The sequence below is a fragment of the Micromys minutus genome (assembly GCF_963924665.1).
Source record: "Micromys minutus genome assembly, chromosome: 9".
Taxonomy (NCBI): Eukaryota; Metazoa; Chordata; class Mammalia; order Rodentia; family Muridae; genus Micromys; species Micromys minutus.
Window position 1 is genome coordinate 52,708,362 of NC_137978.1, and position 18,383 is coordinate 52,726,744.

General features: G+C 44.5%; 1 protein-coding gene across 1 annotated transcript in view; it reads left to right on the top strand.

Moving 5' to 3' along the window:
- The first annotated feature begins 1,063 nt into the window (after positions 1-1,063).
- UBR4 (ubiquitin protein ligase E3 component n-recognin 4) overlaps positions 1,064-18,383 on the top strand; it is a 105,586-nt gene continuing 88,266 nt past the window's right edge. Inside the window, exons 1-13 of the mRNA XM_080921716.1 lie at positions 1,064-1,287; positions 8,448-8,545; positions 10,102-10,205; positions 11,032-11,161; positions 11,259-11,398; positions 11,999-12,101; positions 12,235-12,376; positions 12,510-12,634; positions 14,042-14,166; positions 14,896-14,955; positions 15,037-15,227; positions 17,680-17,779; positions 17,887-18,024. Of these exons, the coding sequence (XP_080777842.1) occupies positions 1,112-1,287; positions 8,448-8,545; positions 10,102-10,205; positions 11,032-11,161; positions 11,259-11,398; positions 11,999-12,101; positions 12,235-12,376; positions 12,510-12,634; positions 14,042-14,166; positions 14,896-14,955; positions 15,037-15,227; positions 17,680-17,779; positions 17,887-18,024 (1,632 nt within the window). The 5' untranslated portion in view covers positions 1,064-1,111. The remainder of the gene's footprint in view (positions 1,288-8,447; positions 8,546-10,101; positions 10,206-11,031; positions 11,162-11,258; positions 11,399-11,998; positions 12,102-12,234; positions 12,377-12,509; positions 12,635-14,041; positions 14,167-14,895; positions 14,956-15,036; positions 15,228-17,679; positions 17,780-17,886; positions 18,025-18,383) is intronic.

The window sequence follows — 18,383 nt, forward strand, 5'->3', positions numbered from 1 at the left end:
GAGACTGGAACTGTTAAGTCATCGGTTGCACTCCTCAATCTAAACTTACAATATAGATGTTATTCCAAGAACAAACCCACACTACTAAATTATGTATTAGAAAAGTTGTTTATTACAAGTGTCTTCTTGACACCCAAAAGCCAGAAATAATTAGACTTGCTATTTTGCTGATGGCCGGATGCAGTGTAGCACACCTACAATCTCAGCACCTTGGGAGGCTGAAGCAAGAGGATTATGTAGTGTTCCATGTCAGTCTGGGCTACAGTGGGAACACTAGAATAAAATAAGACTACCCCCACTTTCAGACGGAACTGTGTGTCCACACCTGCAATTCCACCGGAGGTGAAGACAGATTGCTGAAATCAACGGCCAATCTGTACTAAATAGGGGCCTCTCAAAGACTGGCGATGGCTACTGACTAATGCCTACATCTGGAGCCCGAGGGAGGAAGGTTCGCAGATAATTTGATCTATAGAGACCAAATCTCAAAAAACTTAAATGTCCTCACAGGATTATTACTGAAGGGATTCTAACATATAAAGAAGTGACTGCAAAAATAGGAACTCATGAAGAAACTAATTACCAAGCGGAGGTGTGTTCAGAAAGCTTGCGACGTGGGAAGCGCTAGAATGGCTGCATATGCAGTACACTGGGCAGAGGAAGTGACTAACACTGAACAGGCTGTGGCCTCCTCTTGCTCCTGACTATCCTAGGATGGTGCCATTCCATTGCCCTGCGCAACTCTTCCGAATCCCAGTCACAAACTTACGATTTCCAGGAGGTTAAGGAACCATATTGCCGCTTAATGCGGGGACCGCGCATGCGCGGTAGTTAGCGCTTTTCGCGAGCATGCGCAGTGTTGCTCGCTGCCGTGACGCACGCGCAGAGGGCATCGCTCTTAGCCCTTTCCGGGCTCGCTCAATTCTGCGCAGGTGCACTACCTAGGGTTGAACCCGGAGAAGTCAGAGGCCCGCCAGCGCCTTACGTTTTTGTTTAGCGACCCGCGGCGCGCTTTCTGACGCGCACGAGTGCGTCACTTCCGCCCCCTCCCGGGAGGCGGCGCTGGGCCGGTGGCAAGCCCCCGGAGGGAGCCGCAGTAGTACGACGAAAGATGGCGACGAGCGGCGGCGAACAGGCGGCGGCAGCAGCTCCAGCGCCCGGAGCCCCGGCGACCGGGCAGGACACGACCCCGGGCTGGGAGGTGGCGGTGCGGCCCCTACTGTCTGCGTCCTACTCCGCCTTTGAGATGAAGGAGTTGCCGCAGCTGGTGGCCTCAGTCATCGAGAGGTACCGGGCGGCGGCGCCGGCGGGCGGCGCGGGGGGGGGAGGGGAGGACGTGCCGGGTCCTGAGTCCACTGTCAGGCAGCTTCCCGTCGGGAATCCACCTCACGCATGACTTCGGCACTCTCGGTCGCTGGGGACAAGAGCTCCTCTGGTTCCCACCCAGCTCTGGCGTAAAACATCCCTGACTTGATTTCCCCCTTCTGAGCAAAACTTTTATGGCTGCTCTTGCTGGAGGGCGTGGCCGGGCGCATTTGAGAAGTGGCTATTGAGATGCTAGGTGCTGCTTGGCCCGTGTCCCCTGTCTCCCCCGTCCGTCCCCCCCCTCCCATGTTATGGTCAGGGCGTGGATGAGTTTGCATTTCTCCTTGTCAGTAGAGCCGGAGATATACATTGGAGATCTACCACATAATTTAATAACGGTCTTTTCTTTGGTGCTGTGATCACTGGGGGCACATGCTGTTTCTGTGACTGAAGCCACTAGTTACCACCGAATGCTTTGATTTTACTTTGCACGGTAATTGGGTGTATCCGATATCTGAGTCCTTCTGTTTTTCAATAAAATGCTTTCAGATTCTTACTTATTGGACTGTTTGTTGGCTTGCTGTTAATGTGTTCATACCTTCTTATACAGATTGTTAGATTGCAAGAGTCGTATTTCTTCATGGGAACGTGGCAATCTCTATGTTTACCTTTTCCTTGCTACTGGGCTCAGAGCAGTCTTCGATGAGTTTAGTAGTAGATTCAGGCTTTTAAAGCCTGTTTTCTCACTTTCGTTTTCCTAGCCAAACCTTGCTGCAGTAACTCTCTGAAATTGCTAAGGGGGTCATTTTAGCTTGTTGGTCAGCAGGATATATCTAAACGTTACTTGGAAAGTTAAAAATTGCTGTGGTTTGGCATTATTATCTGTCACAATAATTGTCATTACCTGTGATGTTTTGGATGAATGAGCTTTAACAATTTCTTAGTAAAACAGTTGACTGGGTTTGATAACTTTTAAGATCTAACAAATAGATTTTCCTGCTTAGTTATGTTTATGATTGTTTTTAAGATGAAAACAAGTATCAAAATATATTATTCTCAAATTATCTAGCATCTTTTTATTTTACCATCTCTTTCTCCTTTAAAAAACAGTCCACGTGTATGTGTGTCATGTGTATTCGGATGCTTCAGGTACCCTGGATATGGAGTTAAGAACAATCATGAGCCACCTGACACTAGTGCTGGGATCTGATCTTGGGTTGGAAGAACAGGAAGTGCTTTTAACCACTGGACCATCTCTCTGCCCTATTCTAATCTAATAGTGTGTGAATGTGCGCACTCTAGAGGTCAGAGGACACGTCTTAGGAGTTGATTCTCTACTTTCATCTTAGTGTCTGAGAATTTTGAACTCAGTTATCAGGCTTGGGTGCCAACCACTTACCCTGTCTCCAGCCAGCTGCTTGGCCTCCTATTACAGTCTGTTTAAATTACTGCTAGTTTTCCTGAGTCATGCTTTCTACTTACAATCAACAATGTTCACTTCCTTGTAGACCTTTCTCTTTTGTGTTTATGGATATGAGCTGAGGTTATAATGTTATTTGTTGATAATGGACATCCCGTTTTCTTGGCTCTTGCATTTTAAACTTATAGTGGACCCTTGCAACCTGGCGAATGTAGACACAGAACTAGATTTGAATTTTGCTAAGTGCTAGTGACCCCTCCACATTCTGAGTTACCAGAGAGAACCAGGGGCTGTCTGTGTTTCTAGACAGGATTTTGGTTTTGGGAAAAGTAATGTGTGTTTAGTACTGTGTTTTATTGGAAATCAGGAGTTTTGAAGTTCACATTCTGGTTTCTATAGCTCAGTTAAGTTGAAATCCCATTTTGTGTATTCTTGGGAGAAATTTGATCATACAAAAAGAATACAGTTCTGGGTTATATGTTTTTCACTGTGTAAAACAGTGTTGTATTGAGTGTATAGAACATTGACCAACAGCCTTTAGATCTGTGGACTGTGGGCAGTCATGTGTGATATCCAAATTTGACCCCAAGTGTAGCATGTTTATAACTTCTTACATGCTTCCAAATGTACACATTGCAAAAGATTCAGCTATTTAAAGATGTTAAAACCAGCCACTCATAGGCAGCTAGCTGGGTTTAAGACTCTGGGCCCTGGTGTGCTGACTTGTCCTTAGAGCACACTAACAATATCAGTTTCTCAAATATTTTTTCTCCAAAAAAAAAAAAAAAAAAAAAAAAAAAAATGCAGCAGGGGACTCAAATGTAGAAGCATTCATTGCTCAGGGCCTTAGGCCACTCAGTATCGAGTCAGACTAAAGCCTCTATTCCTGCTGGGGAGACGTGGTTTCTGGCTGTTGTAAGCGTAGGGCCCAGGCTACACTGGGCTGCTGTTGTGCTTGTAGGATGGTTGTTCAGTCTCTGCACTTGCCTTGTTGGTTTGCTGGTTACAGCTGCCTTCCTTTTCTCCCTTGTTCCCTGTTTTTCTGCGGCAATGTTTATTAGCCTCATCGTCCCTACTCCTGTCTGACAGTCTGCTCACACATTAAATGCCTCTACTGAAACTTCTGGGTTTGATACTGCCCCTTGAGAGATTAATTTCTCCATTTTACCCCTTGTCTCAAGTCAGGCTTTATAATCACCTTTAAAAAAAAAGATGTATTTATTTGTTACATATAAGTACACGGTAGCTGTCTTCAGACACACCAGAAGAGGGCATCAGATCCCATTACAGATGGTTGTGAGCCACCATGTGGTTGCTGGGAATTGAACTCAGGACCTCTGGAAGAGCAGTCAGTGCTCTTAACCGCTGAGCCATCTCTCCAGTCCTATAATCACCTTTTTAGAACAGAATACATTGGGAATTCTTAGAGACTGATCTTAACTGTCTGATAAAATTGCTTGATGTTAAGGCCACTTTGTGAAGTGAAGGGAAGTAGATTATCATGGGTGAAGTGATGTATATCCTCAAAAGTGTCATTAGATTTTTGAAAGAAAATAATACCTGAGTTTAGTTGAGTGTGAGTGGCTTTTATTGCCCATAGCCTGCAAGTCTTTTAGTACAGACTGAAAACCTTTTAAGTGTTGTACCACCCAGAGATTTCCTTTCAGGACTCTGCCAGATGGAGTTGGGAACATAGCTGACACATAAGTCTACATAGATTTAAAAAACAACACCCTCACCTGCTTCCTAAGTGGCTCTGGCTTCTTTCACGATAAGCATCTTTGAAAAAAAAACCTCTATCTCCCAGGTATTCCTTGGACCTTTAGGGCCGAGCTGCTGCCTGGGACAGGGAGGTTGTTAGAACACTCCAACAGGTAGTGCAGATCCTTAATAGACGTCTTGAAGAGAGCCGGTGCTGTACTGTCGTCTTATACCTTCACATACTAGAGTGTCACAGTTGACAGTGACACTCCACAGACGGGAAAGCCCGTCTGCAGAAGGGAATGTGCTTGGAGATCAGTCCTGGTGTCTGCGCATCATGCTCATGCTGGTTGGTCAGCATGGGGGCAAAATAGAAATGGACAGAAAACTCAGATTCTTTGCTTAAATGAGTAGTATATCTGGAGATGTGTGTATGTGCACGTGTGCACTCACAAGCAACATGGCAGAGAGAACGTGATGCTATTTGTATCTAGGAGTTGAAGATGATGGGGGTTGTTGTCTTCCACAGTTTGAACTAGCTGTGCAGTGTGTTACCTAAGGGGGAAAAGTGAGGTGAACCCCATAGTCTGTCTTTTATTTTGCCTCTCTTCAGGTTCCCCTTCCTTCATTTCTTCCTTCCTTCCTTCCTTCCCTCCTTTCTGCTTTTTAAAGATTTATTATATATAAGTACACTGTCGCTGTCTTCAGACACACCAGAAGAGGGCATCAGATCTCATCGCAGGTGATTGTGAGCCACCATGTGGTTTCTGGGATTTGAACTCAGGACCTCTGGAAGAGCAGCCAGTGCTCTTAACCACTGAACCATCTCTCTCCAGTGTCCCCCCTCCCATCCTCCTTTCTCTTTTACTTAAACATCAGATTTGATTCTCTGACCTGGCGTCTTCTGTTTCTTCTCTTTCTATTTGAGATAGAAACTCTCATTGTCTTTGTCTAATGGTGTTTAAGGTGCAGTGGGGAGGATATGGTTGCAAAGTTTGTTAGAAATGGATGTTTCAGGCAAGGAGGGGGACATGCCTTCTAGTCTCCTTTATTTTCCTCTTGGTGGTGTGTGTCTGTGTTTAGTGTCTTCATTCTTCCTCCAACTGAGCCTTCTGCTCTTTGTTCCTTTTCTCTGGTTTCCTGGGGAATGGGTGATATCATTATTTGGTGACTTTTCTTCAAAAGCAAGAGATAGAGGAATCATGTCTACTCCACTTTCTAGCTCTTCAAAAGCTCTTATTCCTGATCTTACCTCTATTTGTCCTAAGTACTTTTATATAAAAAAGGTGTGTATGTGCATATATGATGTGTGTATGCATGTTGTATTTGTGTTCTGGCACATATGTGGCAGTCAGAAGACAACATTATGCAACTTTTTTTCCCCTTCTATCCTTATATGGGTTCCTGGACTCAGACTCAGGTTGCCAGGCTTTTTGTGGAGCCCTTAACCATTGAGCTGTCTTGCTAACCTACCATAAACAAATTGTAAGTGGAGGTGAATTCAGTACCATTTTTCTTCTACCAATACCCATCTTTCTGCTCCGCTTCCACCCCCAAGGCTGCTGTATACTTGGGGAAGGGGCAATGGGGGGAAGGCTGGATTTCTGATATTTCATAGTGGGATCTGTGACGCCCCAGGGTAAGACACACACACACACACACACACACACACACACACACACGCATATACACAGGTAGAGCTTGGAAGATAAATCAGTTAATAGAGTAGTTTCCTAACATCCATACAGACCACTCTCCAGCAGCACACAATATAGACATGTTGTAATCCTGGTGGCATATACTTGGCACATTTCTATAATTCTACTATCTGGGAGGTGGAGCAGGAGGATTAGAAGTTCAAGGTATTTTATTTTCACTATATGTCCAGTCTCCAGTCAGCCTGCAATATATTAGACCAGTAATTTTCAACCTGTTGGCCAAGACCCATTTTGGGGCTAGAGGTCAAATGACCCTTTCATAGGGGTTCTCTAAGACCAATGAAAAACATAGATATTTATATTATAGTTTGTAACAGTAGCAGGATTACAGCTATGAAGTAGCAATGAAATACTTTTATAGTTGGGGTCATTACAACATGAGAAACAGATTTTAAAGGGTTGCAGCATTATGGAAGGTTGAGAGTCCCTGTATTAGACTCTGTCTCAAAACATCAAGAAAGAGGCTGAGAAGAACAGCCATCTATCAACTCTCACCCTATGGCTCTGACTGACCGACGCAACTAAAGAAGTTTGTTCTTTTCCGAGTGTGCACGTATATTTGTTAACTTATTTCATCATCAGAATGGGAGTAAAGTGCAGAATAAGCCTATACTTTGGGCTCATAGTCTTTGTCTAAGATTGGTAAACTTGAAAAGAGCAGAGGTAAGCAGATCTGAACTTTCTAAGTAAAACAGTGAAGGGCAGTGACTCAGCAGACTACTTGGAATTATGGAGTAGGAAAACATGAATAAAGAAGACAGGGAATCTCGTGTGTGCTGTGAAGGTAAGGGTGTAGTGGGGAACCTTAGAGAGACATGAGTCCCTAGGTGGAGGAAGAACTGCTCCAAGCTGGAAGGTTTCTGTTTCCTTTGTCTTACCTGTCAAAACAAATAGAAGAGCGTGTGCCCTAGTGGGCAGGAAGGTCCTGGTACGTCATAGCTGCTCTAGGAAGATGGTTCTAATAAGGGCCTAATCTTTGATACACACTCATCTAATCCTTGATGACTCCCCAGACAGCAGAGCACTTTTAGTGCCAGACTCCTGAGTGTGGTTTGATGTAACTCATCGCTCACATTGACATTTTCCAAACACAGACATGGCGTTTTGGCTCTTGTATTCATTTGGCAAGAAGATAAGCCTGCTGGTGAATGGATCAACTCTGTTTACATTTCTCTTGCTGGGTGGATACTTCTTGCTGGAGATTAATTCACTGGGGAAACCATTTAACCATCTCTCTGCGGTTGGCATTTAATAAGATACATTTTGTCTTTTCTTTGCCCCATTTGTGCCTGGGTTGTACCTTAGCTTCTGATTTGATAAAGTGACTTAAATGTATCCAGTCTTTAGAGAGAGTTGGGCTCCAGATTTTCTCAGAAGAGGGCATTTCTTCCTCTAAAGACAGGGATGAGGTTTGAAGAGTTTACTATTCTGTTGCCATCTAGTGTTAGCTTTCTTGAAGGGGTCCTTAACTTGGAGGAGGCTGTGGCTCAGGTAAGGAGTGCTGACTGGGCCATTCATTCTTTCCAAGCCTCTGTGTTGTGTTGTTGTGTTGGTCTTCAGAATGGATTCCTTTCCTCCACTTCTGCTGCCAGTGGTATGAGTACTTTGGTTGTCACAATTTAAGTGTCTTTTTTTTTTTTTAAGTGACTTTTAGAGCAAGTGGTAAATTGTTTTGCACCATGGGTGAGCATACGTGTGCATGTGTGTGTGTGAGCACGTATGTTCATTCTAATGCTGCAGTAAGTGTTCTGCTGCTGAGCCATCCCTCAGCCATATTCTCATTTGCATTTCCTCACTAGTCTGTGGGGAATGTTGGGGATGGAACCCAGAGCCTGACACGTGCAACACAAGCATTCTGCTGTGGAGCTACACCTGCAGTTCCCTTCTAATTATATTTCTGAGACAGGGTTTCAGTATATAGATCTGACTGTTCTAGAACTTGATGTGTAAACCAGGATATCTTCTTGTCTCTGTTTCCTGATGTTGGGATTAAAGATGGGTGCCATCTTTAAAGAACTTCTAAATGAGTTTGAAGATGTTTTTTCTTCATTAGCTTCTGCTTCTTCCTAAACCTGGTTCCTTCAACAGGATATTTCAATTTAGCTCTCTTAAGCTTTTTGTTGTTTGTTTTTGTGTGGCTGGGGTTAAAGGCCCTGTGTCCCTGTGTCATCCCAGCCCCATGTTGAATATAGAGATGAATAGCCACTTTCTTTACTTCCTACCAAGTGGGGTGCTGAGAAGTGGAAGCAGCACGTGGGGCACACGGTGGGCACTGATTGCTGATGACCTTGTGTCCTCTCCAGCGAGTCGGAGATCCTGCACCACGAGAAGCAGTACGAGCCGTTCTATTCATCCTTTGTTGCACTGTCCACGCACTACATCACCACGGTCTGCAGCCTCAGTGAGTGCACCTGCTCTGCTCCCTGTGGGCGGGGAGGGGTAGGCTAGCCTAGGAATCTGTCCTTGAACAGTGTGTAACTCCCAGGCTGTTCACCTGTGAATGGAGATAGCTGGTGTTGTGTTGTGTGTGTCTGTCTGTCTGTCTCTGTGTCTGTCTGTCCCCAATCCTTTTTCTGCCCTAGGAGGGAGTATAGAGACCTCCTCACCTGGGCCATCCATAGGGACTTGAAAAACTGCTGGCTTTTTCACCTGCCTCATAGCTGTGGAATTAGCCCATTTTTCTATTAATCAAAAGCACTATATTAGTTTTAAAATATTTTATCCCCATTTCTATTTTAATTTATGTGATTCTATGCTTGCTTGCCCTTTTTGTTTTAGAGATTTATTTGCATTTTTAGTTTTGTGTGTATGTGTGTGTGTCTGTCTGTGCACGTGAGTGCATTTGTTTTTGATGGTCAGAAGAGGGTTTTAGATTCCTTGAAGCTAGAGATGGTTTTGGTGTGCATATGAATCTCATCTTCTTTGGTATAAAGAGATTGGTCCCCATTTGCCAATTTTTTCCACTCTCAAAGTGACCAAGTCCTATTTTACATCAGAATCTTCACATTTTTCCGTTCTGATGGACTCTAATTGCTTACTTAATAATTTGCTAAGCAGGTAAACTGAAAACAGTAAAATTGATTCTGAATAATCTTCCAGTTTAGGGTTGTTGTTATGAGCTCTGGCCAGCTTCTGGAAGCAACTGCAGGTCTTGCATAATGTCACTTAGTGCCTGTGACAAGGAGAGGTCATTCTCTAGTGGCCAATAGTATTAACTTATGAGGCAAACCTCCAGGACTTGACTGTCATTGTTTAACTCTAGGTAGTTTAGCTTGTGTCACAAAGATGAAAGGGAGGAAGAGGGTGCAGTGGTGTGTGTGTGAGGTGGATGGGTCAGGAATTTAGGATCCTTAGGCTACATAGGGAGTTAGAGGCCAGCCTGAAGGGTATATTGAGACTCTGTCTCACAAACAGAAGGAGAAGGGGTAGAGAGGGTGTGGTACTTAGGAGTACTTGCTGTTCTGACAGAGGACTGATCTGGGTTTGCTTCCCATCAGCTATGTGGTGTCTCACAGCCATACCTAACTTCAATTCTAGGGAATTTGATACCCTCTTCTGACCTCTGGCACTAGGCATCTGCATGGTACTCTGTGTGTGTGTGTGTGTGTGTGTGTGTGTGTGTGTGTGTGTGTGTACATAATATGTACAGGCAAAACACTCAGAAACAAAATAAATAACCCTAAAATACAGTGCGAGAGGATGATAATCTCTTACAGTGACCTAAGGATTAGACTGAGCTGATGCATATGAAGTGCAAGAAGCACAGTGTGTTTCCTGTTCAAGTTATGTTCATTTCTAGCAAACACTAGATCAGTGGACGTAGAGCATTTGGCCCTTGTCATCTAAGGGGTGATAGCTGCTGATAATGCTGAGCCTGCCAAGCTAGTGCTTGCTGTGTTGCCGTGTTGAGTGTGAGGCTGAGCTGTTGGCTGTTAAATGACTGTTCTTGCTTCCCAGTCCCCCGGAACCAGCTTCAGTCGGTGGCAGCTGCCTGTAAAGTCCTCATTGAGTTTTCCCTCCTGCGTCTGGAGAACCCGGACGAGGCATGTGCTGTGTCCCAGGTGAGAGCAGAATCTGTTTCTGCACTTATTTTAAGAAACAGTTGGAAGTTTGGGAACTGATGGATGGGTGTATCAGGCAGAAGCAGATAAACTTTTCTGAGGCTGGCAGGTACTAATTATTTGTGGGCCATACTCCATCTTATGCAGCTTGCCAGGAAAGGTCTATGTTTATATTGCAAACCTGGGGATTGGGGGAAGCATTGGGGAAGTGAGTGAATACCATTTACTGAACTTCATTTACAGGAACCAGCAGTGTATAGTTTGCCAGCCATAGACAGGCTAGAGTCTTTCCCAAGGATCGAGAGTTTTGGTATGTGTAAGCAGGGAGCAGAGAGAAAGATGTATGATTGATAGGGTTGCAGGAAGGAAAAGGACCTGGCTTTACCACTTTCTGCCTCTGGCTAGTTTTGCCATGCAGGAATAGAGGTGCCAAGCTACTGTGTTGTGCATTATTGAGACTCATCAGGAATCTGTTTTAAGGCCTTGTGTTTTTTTATAAACATTAACCACAGCCTCAAGTTGAAAACAGAAAGAAATGATACACTCTGAGCATCAGACTGATTTGGGTTAGATCTTAATGGCCATCAGTTTGGGATCTTTGCTTTGGTACTTTTCACTGAAATTGTTCTCCCCACCTCCACCCTCCCTTCTGGAGGCCCAAGGGATTGAACCTTGGGCCAGGTGCATGCTAGCCATTTGCTCCAGCCTCATGCCACTCCCAGCCTTTCACATGACAGTCACTTATAGGAACCTAAGACCCCATACTAGTTAGACTCCCCAAAGTATAGTTTTCTAAAAGACATATGTGACTATGTTTTATTTTCAGAAACACTTGATTCTGCTGATAAAAGGCCTGTGCACTGGCTGTAGCCGACTAGACAGAACAGAGATTATCACCTTTACAGCAATGATGAAATCCGCCAAGCTTCCACAGACAGTGAAGACGCTTTCAGATGGTGTGTGCCCTGCACACCATGACCACCTCTGTGGCCACTGCTGCCTTCTGTGGGACTCTCCTCATCCTCCCCTCCTTTCTGTTTCTGAATTTTATAGTGGAAGACCAGAAAGAGCTGGCCTCACCAGTGAGCCCTGAGCTAAGGCAGAAGGAAGTGCAGATGAACTTTTTGAACCAGCTGACCTCAGTTTTTAACCCTAGAACAGTACCGTCTCCTCCCATTAGTTCACAGGCTCTGGTGAGTTCTTCATGTGTCAAGATGATAGAACTGGGAAAAGATTGTGTTTTATGTTTTACTTAAAATATACAGCATACCATTTTGGTCAGGAACAGACCATATACATGATGGTGGATATATAAACCCTGGTTGTCTAGTGATCTGTGGACATCTTCGTTTGTGTGAGTTTATTCAGATACTTATACAATGACAGATTCATTCAGTGAGGCATTTCTTAGAATATATTTTCAGTTTAATGGCATTTCTGTGCATGACTTTGGTGGAAAAAAATCAAACAAAGCAAATTATACAAAGGGAAGTAGATGTGCACCCATCTTTGCATGGTCTGCACCATGGCATGCTGGTCGTTCTTTGTGCTTTCTCTGGGATGCATAGGAGCGCATGCTGCTCTCCTCTCAAGGTGCCACTCTGTGTGTTTGATGGAAAATAGACTCTGAGCTGTGTCTTGCTCTACTTTTTTTGTCATTTTGTCTGGACTGGTAGAGAGTTCCTTATGTGTAGCTGAATGTTCAGCATATCTAAGGAGCTGCCTTCTTGCTGTACCTAGTGGGTGCCCAGCAGCAGGCAAGTGGTCATGACAGTGCCTGTCTTCCTCTTCAGGTGGAAGGAGAAAATGATGAGCAGTCATCCACAGATCAGGCCTCTGCTGTCAAGACCAAGAATGTGTTCATAGCTCAGAATGTGGCTAGCCTTCAAGAGCTTGGTAAGAATCTGACTACTGTTAGAAAGCTGGTCTATCTTCTTACCAAAGTGTCTTGCCTGTGCTTCTTCTGTGTAGAGAAATACCAGGCTTCTGACAGTGGCCTGTTAGAGAGTGTGTCTCTTTGTTAATCCAGGGGGCTCCGAGAAGCTACTCCGAGTATGCCTGAACCTGCCCTATTTCCTGCGCTACATCAATCGCTTTCAGGATGCTGTGGTGGCCAATTCCTTCTTCATCATGCCTGCAACAGTAGCTGATGCCACCGCTGTTCGAAATGGGTAGGGTGCTCTTGACCTCGTACTTATCAGAAGGGATGTAACTGGCTAGTCTTTAACCATGCTGGTTTTCTTTATGAGACCACAGAAGGGAGTGTTTCTAAGGACCGTGCTGATGACCTCTGTTGTGTTCCAGTTTTCACTCACTGGTGATTGATGTAACCATGGCCTTGGATACTCTTTCTCTACCTGTGCTGGAACCCCTCAATCCTTCACGTTTGCAAGATGTGACAGTGCTCAGCCTCAGCTGTCTATATGCAGGTGAGAAGTTACTTTTTCAGTCCAACATGGATTTGATTTGAGGAAGACATGAGAATCCTGAGAACTCTGTTCTCCTTCCTTGACTCTTCAGAGACCATCTAATATCACGTGGGCCTAGGAAAGTCATTACAGGAATGGAAGTGATCTATTGTTTAACTGCTGGCCTTGAATCTCTGTGTGTGTGAACATACGTATATGGGTGTGTGCACATGTACAAGGGCTTGAATGTGTGCATGTGTATGTACAGTTGTGTGTGTCTGTGCACGTATGTGTGGGTGCATATGGAGATCAGAGGTGGACTTTGGGTGTTGTTCCTCAGGAGCTGTCCACAGTTCTTTCTGTTTTGAGACACTCACTTATAGCTCACCAAGTAGGCTGGCCAGCAAGCCCTAAGGATCCACATGTTGACCTCCTCAGTTCTGAGATTACCAACATGCCCCACTTGTGCCTGACTTTCTAAAATGGGTTCTAGGGCTGGAACTCAGGGCCTCATTTTTACACGGCAGTCATCTCTGCCAAAACTTGTCCTGTGTGCTTGTTTGAGTTCATGGTGTCTGAAGTTACCCAAGGCTGTTCTTATGTTGAGATGAACAGTATGTCTTCCTTGCCCACAAGGAGTGATGGGGAATGGACAGCTAAGTAGAATAACATGGACAGCATAAGAGGGGCTTTAAGAGATGCGGAGACTGTTTTGGGTGCAGATCAAGGAGAGGTTGAGTCTTGCTGTGAGATTGGATTTGAGGATGGCTTCATGGTCAGGGGCTGTGTGAAGAGTCATGAAGAGTGTTATTCATGTTTCCATGAAGTCCCTTTCCTAAAGGTTTTATTGGAAGTGGGGTCTGATAGTGCTTGTACGTGAGTGTGTGTGTGTGTGTGTGTGTGTGTGTGTGTGTGTGTGTTTTCATTCACCTTTGTGAGCACATGTAGAGGCCAATCAGTGTTGGGTATTTTCCTTTATTGCTATTTACCTTCCTAAAAAAAGATTTGTTTATTTTATGTGTATGATTATCTTGCCAATATATGTATATTATATACACACATATCTATAATACATGTATACATATATTTTATGTATATGTATATATATTATAGATATATATACATATGTACCAGTATACATATGCACCATGCACATGCCTGGTGCCGTGTATCTTCTGGTACTAGAGTCACAGGCAATTATGAGTTGTGTGAGGGTGCTAGGAATTGAACCTAGGTCCTCTGGAGGAGCAGCTAATGTGCTTAACCACTGAGCCATTTCTCCATCACCCCAGATTTATTTAGTGTGCATTTGTATGTATTTCTCCCAAGTGCTGAAGTTACACAGTTCTTTGTGGCTAGGTGTTCCCATCTTTCTGTCTTGGGTTTGAGGCATTCTCAGTATTAGACTCTGTGCCTGTTCTTTTCCAGGTGTGAGTGTAGCCACTTGCATGGCCATTCTTCATGTGGGTAGTGCCCAGCAAGTGCGGACAGGGTCTACGAGCTCCAAAGAAGATGACTATGAAAGTGACGCAGCTACAATTGTTCAGAAATGTGTAAGTCAAGTGTTTGGTGACATGGCAGCTGGACTGTTGAAATGTGCGAGTGTGGCTAGTTCCACTTTTTTTCTTAGCGTAGTTCCCATACACCCAGCCCGGTATCAGTCGGCTTTCCATGACAACTAATTCTTCCTATGCACTTATGGTGAAACAACATTTACAATATGGCCTGTCTGAAAGTACACCAGCATCCAGTGAGCCCTCAATGGCTTGTGGAGTAAATGTTAACTGTGTGTAGGGTGTCTGCAGTCTCCACACCCCTTCTCTGGACAGTGTTTCTAAGAGGGATTCGGCCAAGGTATTTGGCATATTTGTTTCCATACATGCTCCCCTTCCTGTTGTATTGGTCCTGTGGAAAACACAGCAAGTTTGTGGCAGCTGTAAGCCATGAAAGGTTGACATTTACTCCGTAAGCCATTGAGGGTACCAGATGCTGATGTACAGGCCATAGAAAATAGCGTTTGCCATGAGTGCGTAGGAAGAATTAGTTGTCATGGAAAGCCGACTGATGCAGGGCTGGGTGTGTGGGAACTCTAAGAAGGTGTCATGCACTGAGGGAGATAGATACAGGCAATGCCTCCTGAGGTGAGAAACTGGTGGCAGTAGATCACCAAGTAACCTGCAGACAGTTAACACTTCTTCCAGAAGAGCTGGCTCAGGTAGGGTTTAGATTTGAGATGAAGACCTGACCTGCTCAGACTGTATATCTGTTTGTTTCCCTGGCAGCTTGAGATCTATGACATGATTGGACAGGCCATCAGCAGCTCCCGCCGTGCTGGTGGTGAGGTAAGAGGCATCAGGGGTTCAGGTACCTTCTTTCTGATGTGGATTTCTGTGCTGATGTCTGTTTTTATTCCTTCTCAACAGCATTTCCAGAACTTCCAGCTGTTGGGTGCCTGGTGTCTGCTTAATAGTCTTTTCCTCATACTGAATCTCAGTCCCACAGCCTTGGCTGACAAAGGGAAAGAGAAGGACCCGTTGGCTGCCCTCCGAGTTAGAGACATCCTTTCTCGTACAAAGGAGGGAGTAGGCTCTCCTAAACTGGGGCCTGGCAAAGGGTATGTGTCTGCCTGGGAGCTCTGTTTCTGAATGCTGTGCTGTGTTTCCTGTTTCACAGGGGTGTTGAGCTGTTGACCCCATATTAGAGCTTGTTATTAGCTGCTATAGACAGTTGAGGGGCCTGTGCATACCGAGCACACTGTCCTGAGTACTAAAGCCAGCCAGCGTCTTTGTGTCAGCCTCTCCCCTTCCAGCCACGTGAATTTAATAGCAAAAGTAGTGATGGCCCTGCTCTCCTCGCTCCATTTTCTTGCACCAGCATCTGGATTTAATCCCATTTCCTCATCTGTTACAAGGAGAAAGAATGTCTGATGAGTGTGTTTAGAGTCTGTGGCAAGTTCAGATCAAAAGATGAGGTATGCTTTTTAGGGAGTGGCCACCAGTGAATGCAGTGTGTCATTCAAGCATTTCTTTAAACCGAGGCTTCGCTGGAGCCATACTTACTCTTTATCTTACGTACTTGCTGTGTTTTATTTGCTTAGTTTTAATTCTTTTAAAATTTATCTTGGGCTGGAGAGATGGCTCAGTGGTTAATAGCACTGACTGCTCTTCCAGAGGTCCTGAGTTCAATTCCCAGCAACCACATGGTGGCTCACAACCATCTGTAAAGGGATCCAGTGCCCCTTTCTGGTGTGTCAGACACACTAGCCACAGTGTACTCATATAAATACAATTTTTTTATAAAGTAAAATAAACAAATCTTAAATTATCTTATGTGGGAGTGTTTTGCTTGCATACATAGACGTGTACCACGCACAGGCCTAGTAACCACAGAAGTCAGAAACATGCATCAGATCCCCTGGAATTGAAATTATGGATGGTTGCAATTCCCTGTGTGGATGCTGGGGACCAAAGCTCAATCTTCTGTAAAAGCAGCAAGTGCTTTTACCAATTGAGCCATTTTTTTTTTTTTTTTTTTTTTTAAAAGATCTATTTATCACATATAAGTACACTGTAGCTGTCTTCAGACACACCAGAAGAGGGCATCAGATCCCATTACAGATGGTTGTGAGCCACCATGTGGTTGCTGGGAACTGAACTCAGGACCTCTGGAAGAGCAGTCAATGCTCTTAACCACTGAGCCATCTCTAGCCCTGAGCCATCTCTTTATTTATATGGGTGTTATGCCCATATATGCATTCATGTGTGTGCGTTTGTATGTATTTTTGTATGTATGTATACCATACACACTCCTGGAGGCTAGAAAAGAGCTTCAGATTCCCTGGATCTTAATTGCTAAGCCACCTTTCACTTCTGCCCCCTTCATCTCCTTGTTTTTTGTTTGTTTTGTTTTGAGATAGGGTTTCTAATAGCCTAGCTGACCTCATACTTGATATGCCGCTGATGGCCCTTCTGCGTTTCCCAGAATCTGCTATCACACCCATCTTGGTTTTTATTTTCTTTCTTTTTTTTTTTTTTTTTTTTTTTTTTTTAAAGATTTATTTATTATATATGAGTACACTTTAGCTGTCTTCAGACATACCAGAAGAGAGCATCAGATCCCATTACAGAAGGTTGCGAGCCACCATGTGGTTGCTGGAATTTGAACTCAGGACCTCTGGAAGAGCAGTCAGTGCTCTTAACCATGGAGCCATCTCTCCAGCCCGGTTTTTATTTTCTAAGGGAAGAAATAGCAGGCAACAAGTCCATTATGGATTGTTACAAGTATTGTGAAGAAAAGAGGCCAGAGCAAGAGGCTGGTAGGAGCCATGTTGTGTTTTGATAGGAATTGTTCAGGATGAGGTGGAAGTAGAAGTATTTAGCATCAGTGGGACTCAGTGTATCCTTATACTGTTTGGTGTGGAGCCAGGGAACTAGCTCAGCTAGGTGTGTTGTACAGTCAGGAGGACCTATGCCCAGATTTTAAGAACCCAAGTGCCCATGTAAATCTAGCACTAAAGAGGTAGAAACTCTCTTCTGAGGAACAATATCCAGGTATGACCTTTGCATGTTGCATGGTGTGTGTGTGTAGGAGTGATATGTGCATGTGCAGTGGTATATGCAGTGGTATGTGGAGGTCAGAATAAAGCTTGATTCATTGTGTGGTTCCTGGGGATAAAACTCAAGATTATTAGGCTTGGCAGAAAGCACCTTTACCTTTTAAAGCCATCTTGCCGACCCTCAAAAAAATACTTTTTTAAAAAGTTTAATCATCATTTTTGATCAACAGCTTTGAACTGATGTGACATGGTTTTATTTGGAAGTTCTTGCCCTGAGGCTTGTTGATCCTGTGACAGTCTATACATGGGTTTGGGGAGTGAGCTGCATTGCTAGGGTGGTGTGTGTGTGTGTGCCCGTGTGTCCATGTGTCTGTGTAGTATTCTGTTCTCAGAGGGAAGGTTTTGATCTGTAAAGGGGTCTAGGATTCCAGATTGGCAGGATAATGACCATTTCTGAGGTTGTGATTCATTGCTAGTGGTTTTAAGGGCTGTGCTTCTGTTATTTGTATAGGCATCAGGGATTTGGGGTACTCTCGGTGATACTGGCAAATCATGCCATCAAGCTGCTGACATCTCTCTTTCAAGACCTGCAGGTGGAGGCACTGCACAAGGTGAGGAGGCTCTGGAATCCTTGGGTTGGTGGGGCTACTTGAGCATCATGAAGGTTGTTTTTTGCCAGAGTAATAGGACTAATATGCTTTGATTTTGTTTTCATCAGGGCTGGGAGACAGATGGTCCCCCTGCCGTCCTGAGTATTATGGCCCAGAGCACCTCCACCCAAAGGATTCAACGGTTGATTGACTCTGTCCCACTGACAAACCTGCTCTTGACTTTACTTTCAACTTCATACAGAAAGGTGGGTGGGAGCAGGCCGTTCATGAATTGGAGTAAGGCTGAAGTAGACCATGATGTTTGTGAATGCAGACTGGTTTTGGAAAGGAATCCTCCCTAGACTCCTCTCCTTCTCTTCTTGTCTCCCCTTCTTAAGGTCTCTGTTCCCTAAGCTGGGCTTGCTTACACAGCTGTACACAGCTGATCTCTTGCTTCAGCCCCCTTTGGATTACAGGCACGGGATGTCACTGTACCCAGCTTGACAGAGTAGTTTGTGGAACTGTGGAAGTGGTTACTGATGACTATTTTAGCTGTCTGCTGTCCTTGGTAGTTCGTGGTGACACATCTGAAGCAGAAGCGTGGTGGGCTCACAAGCTCTGTGCT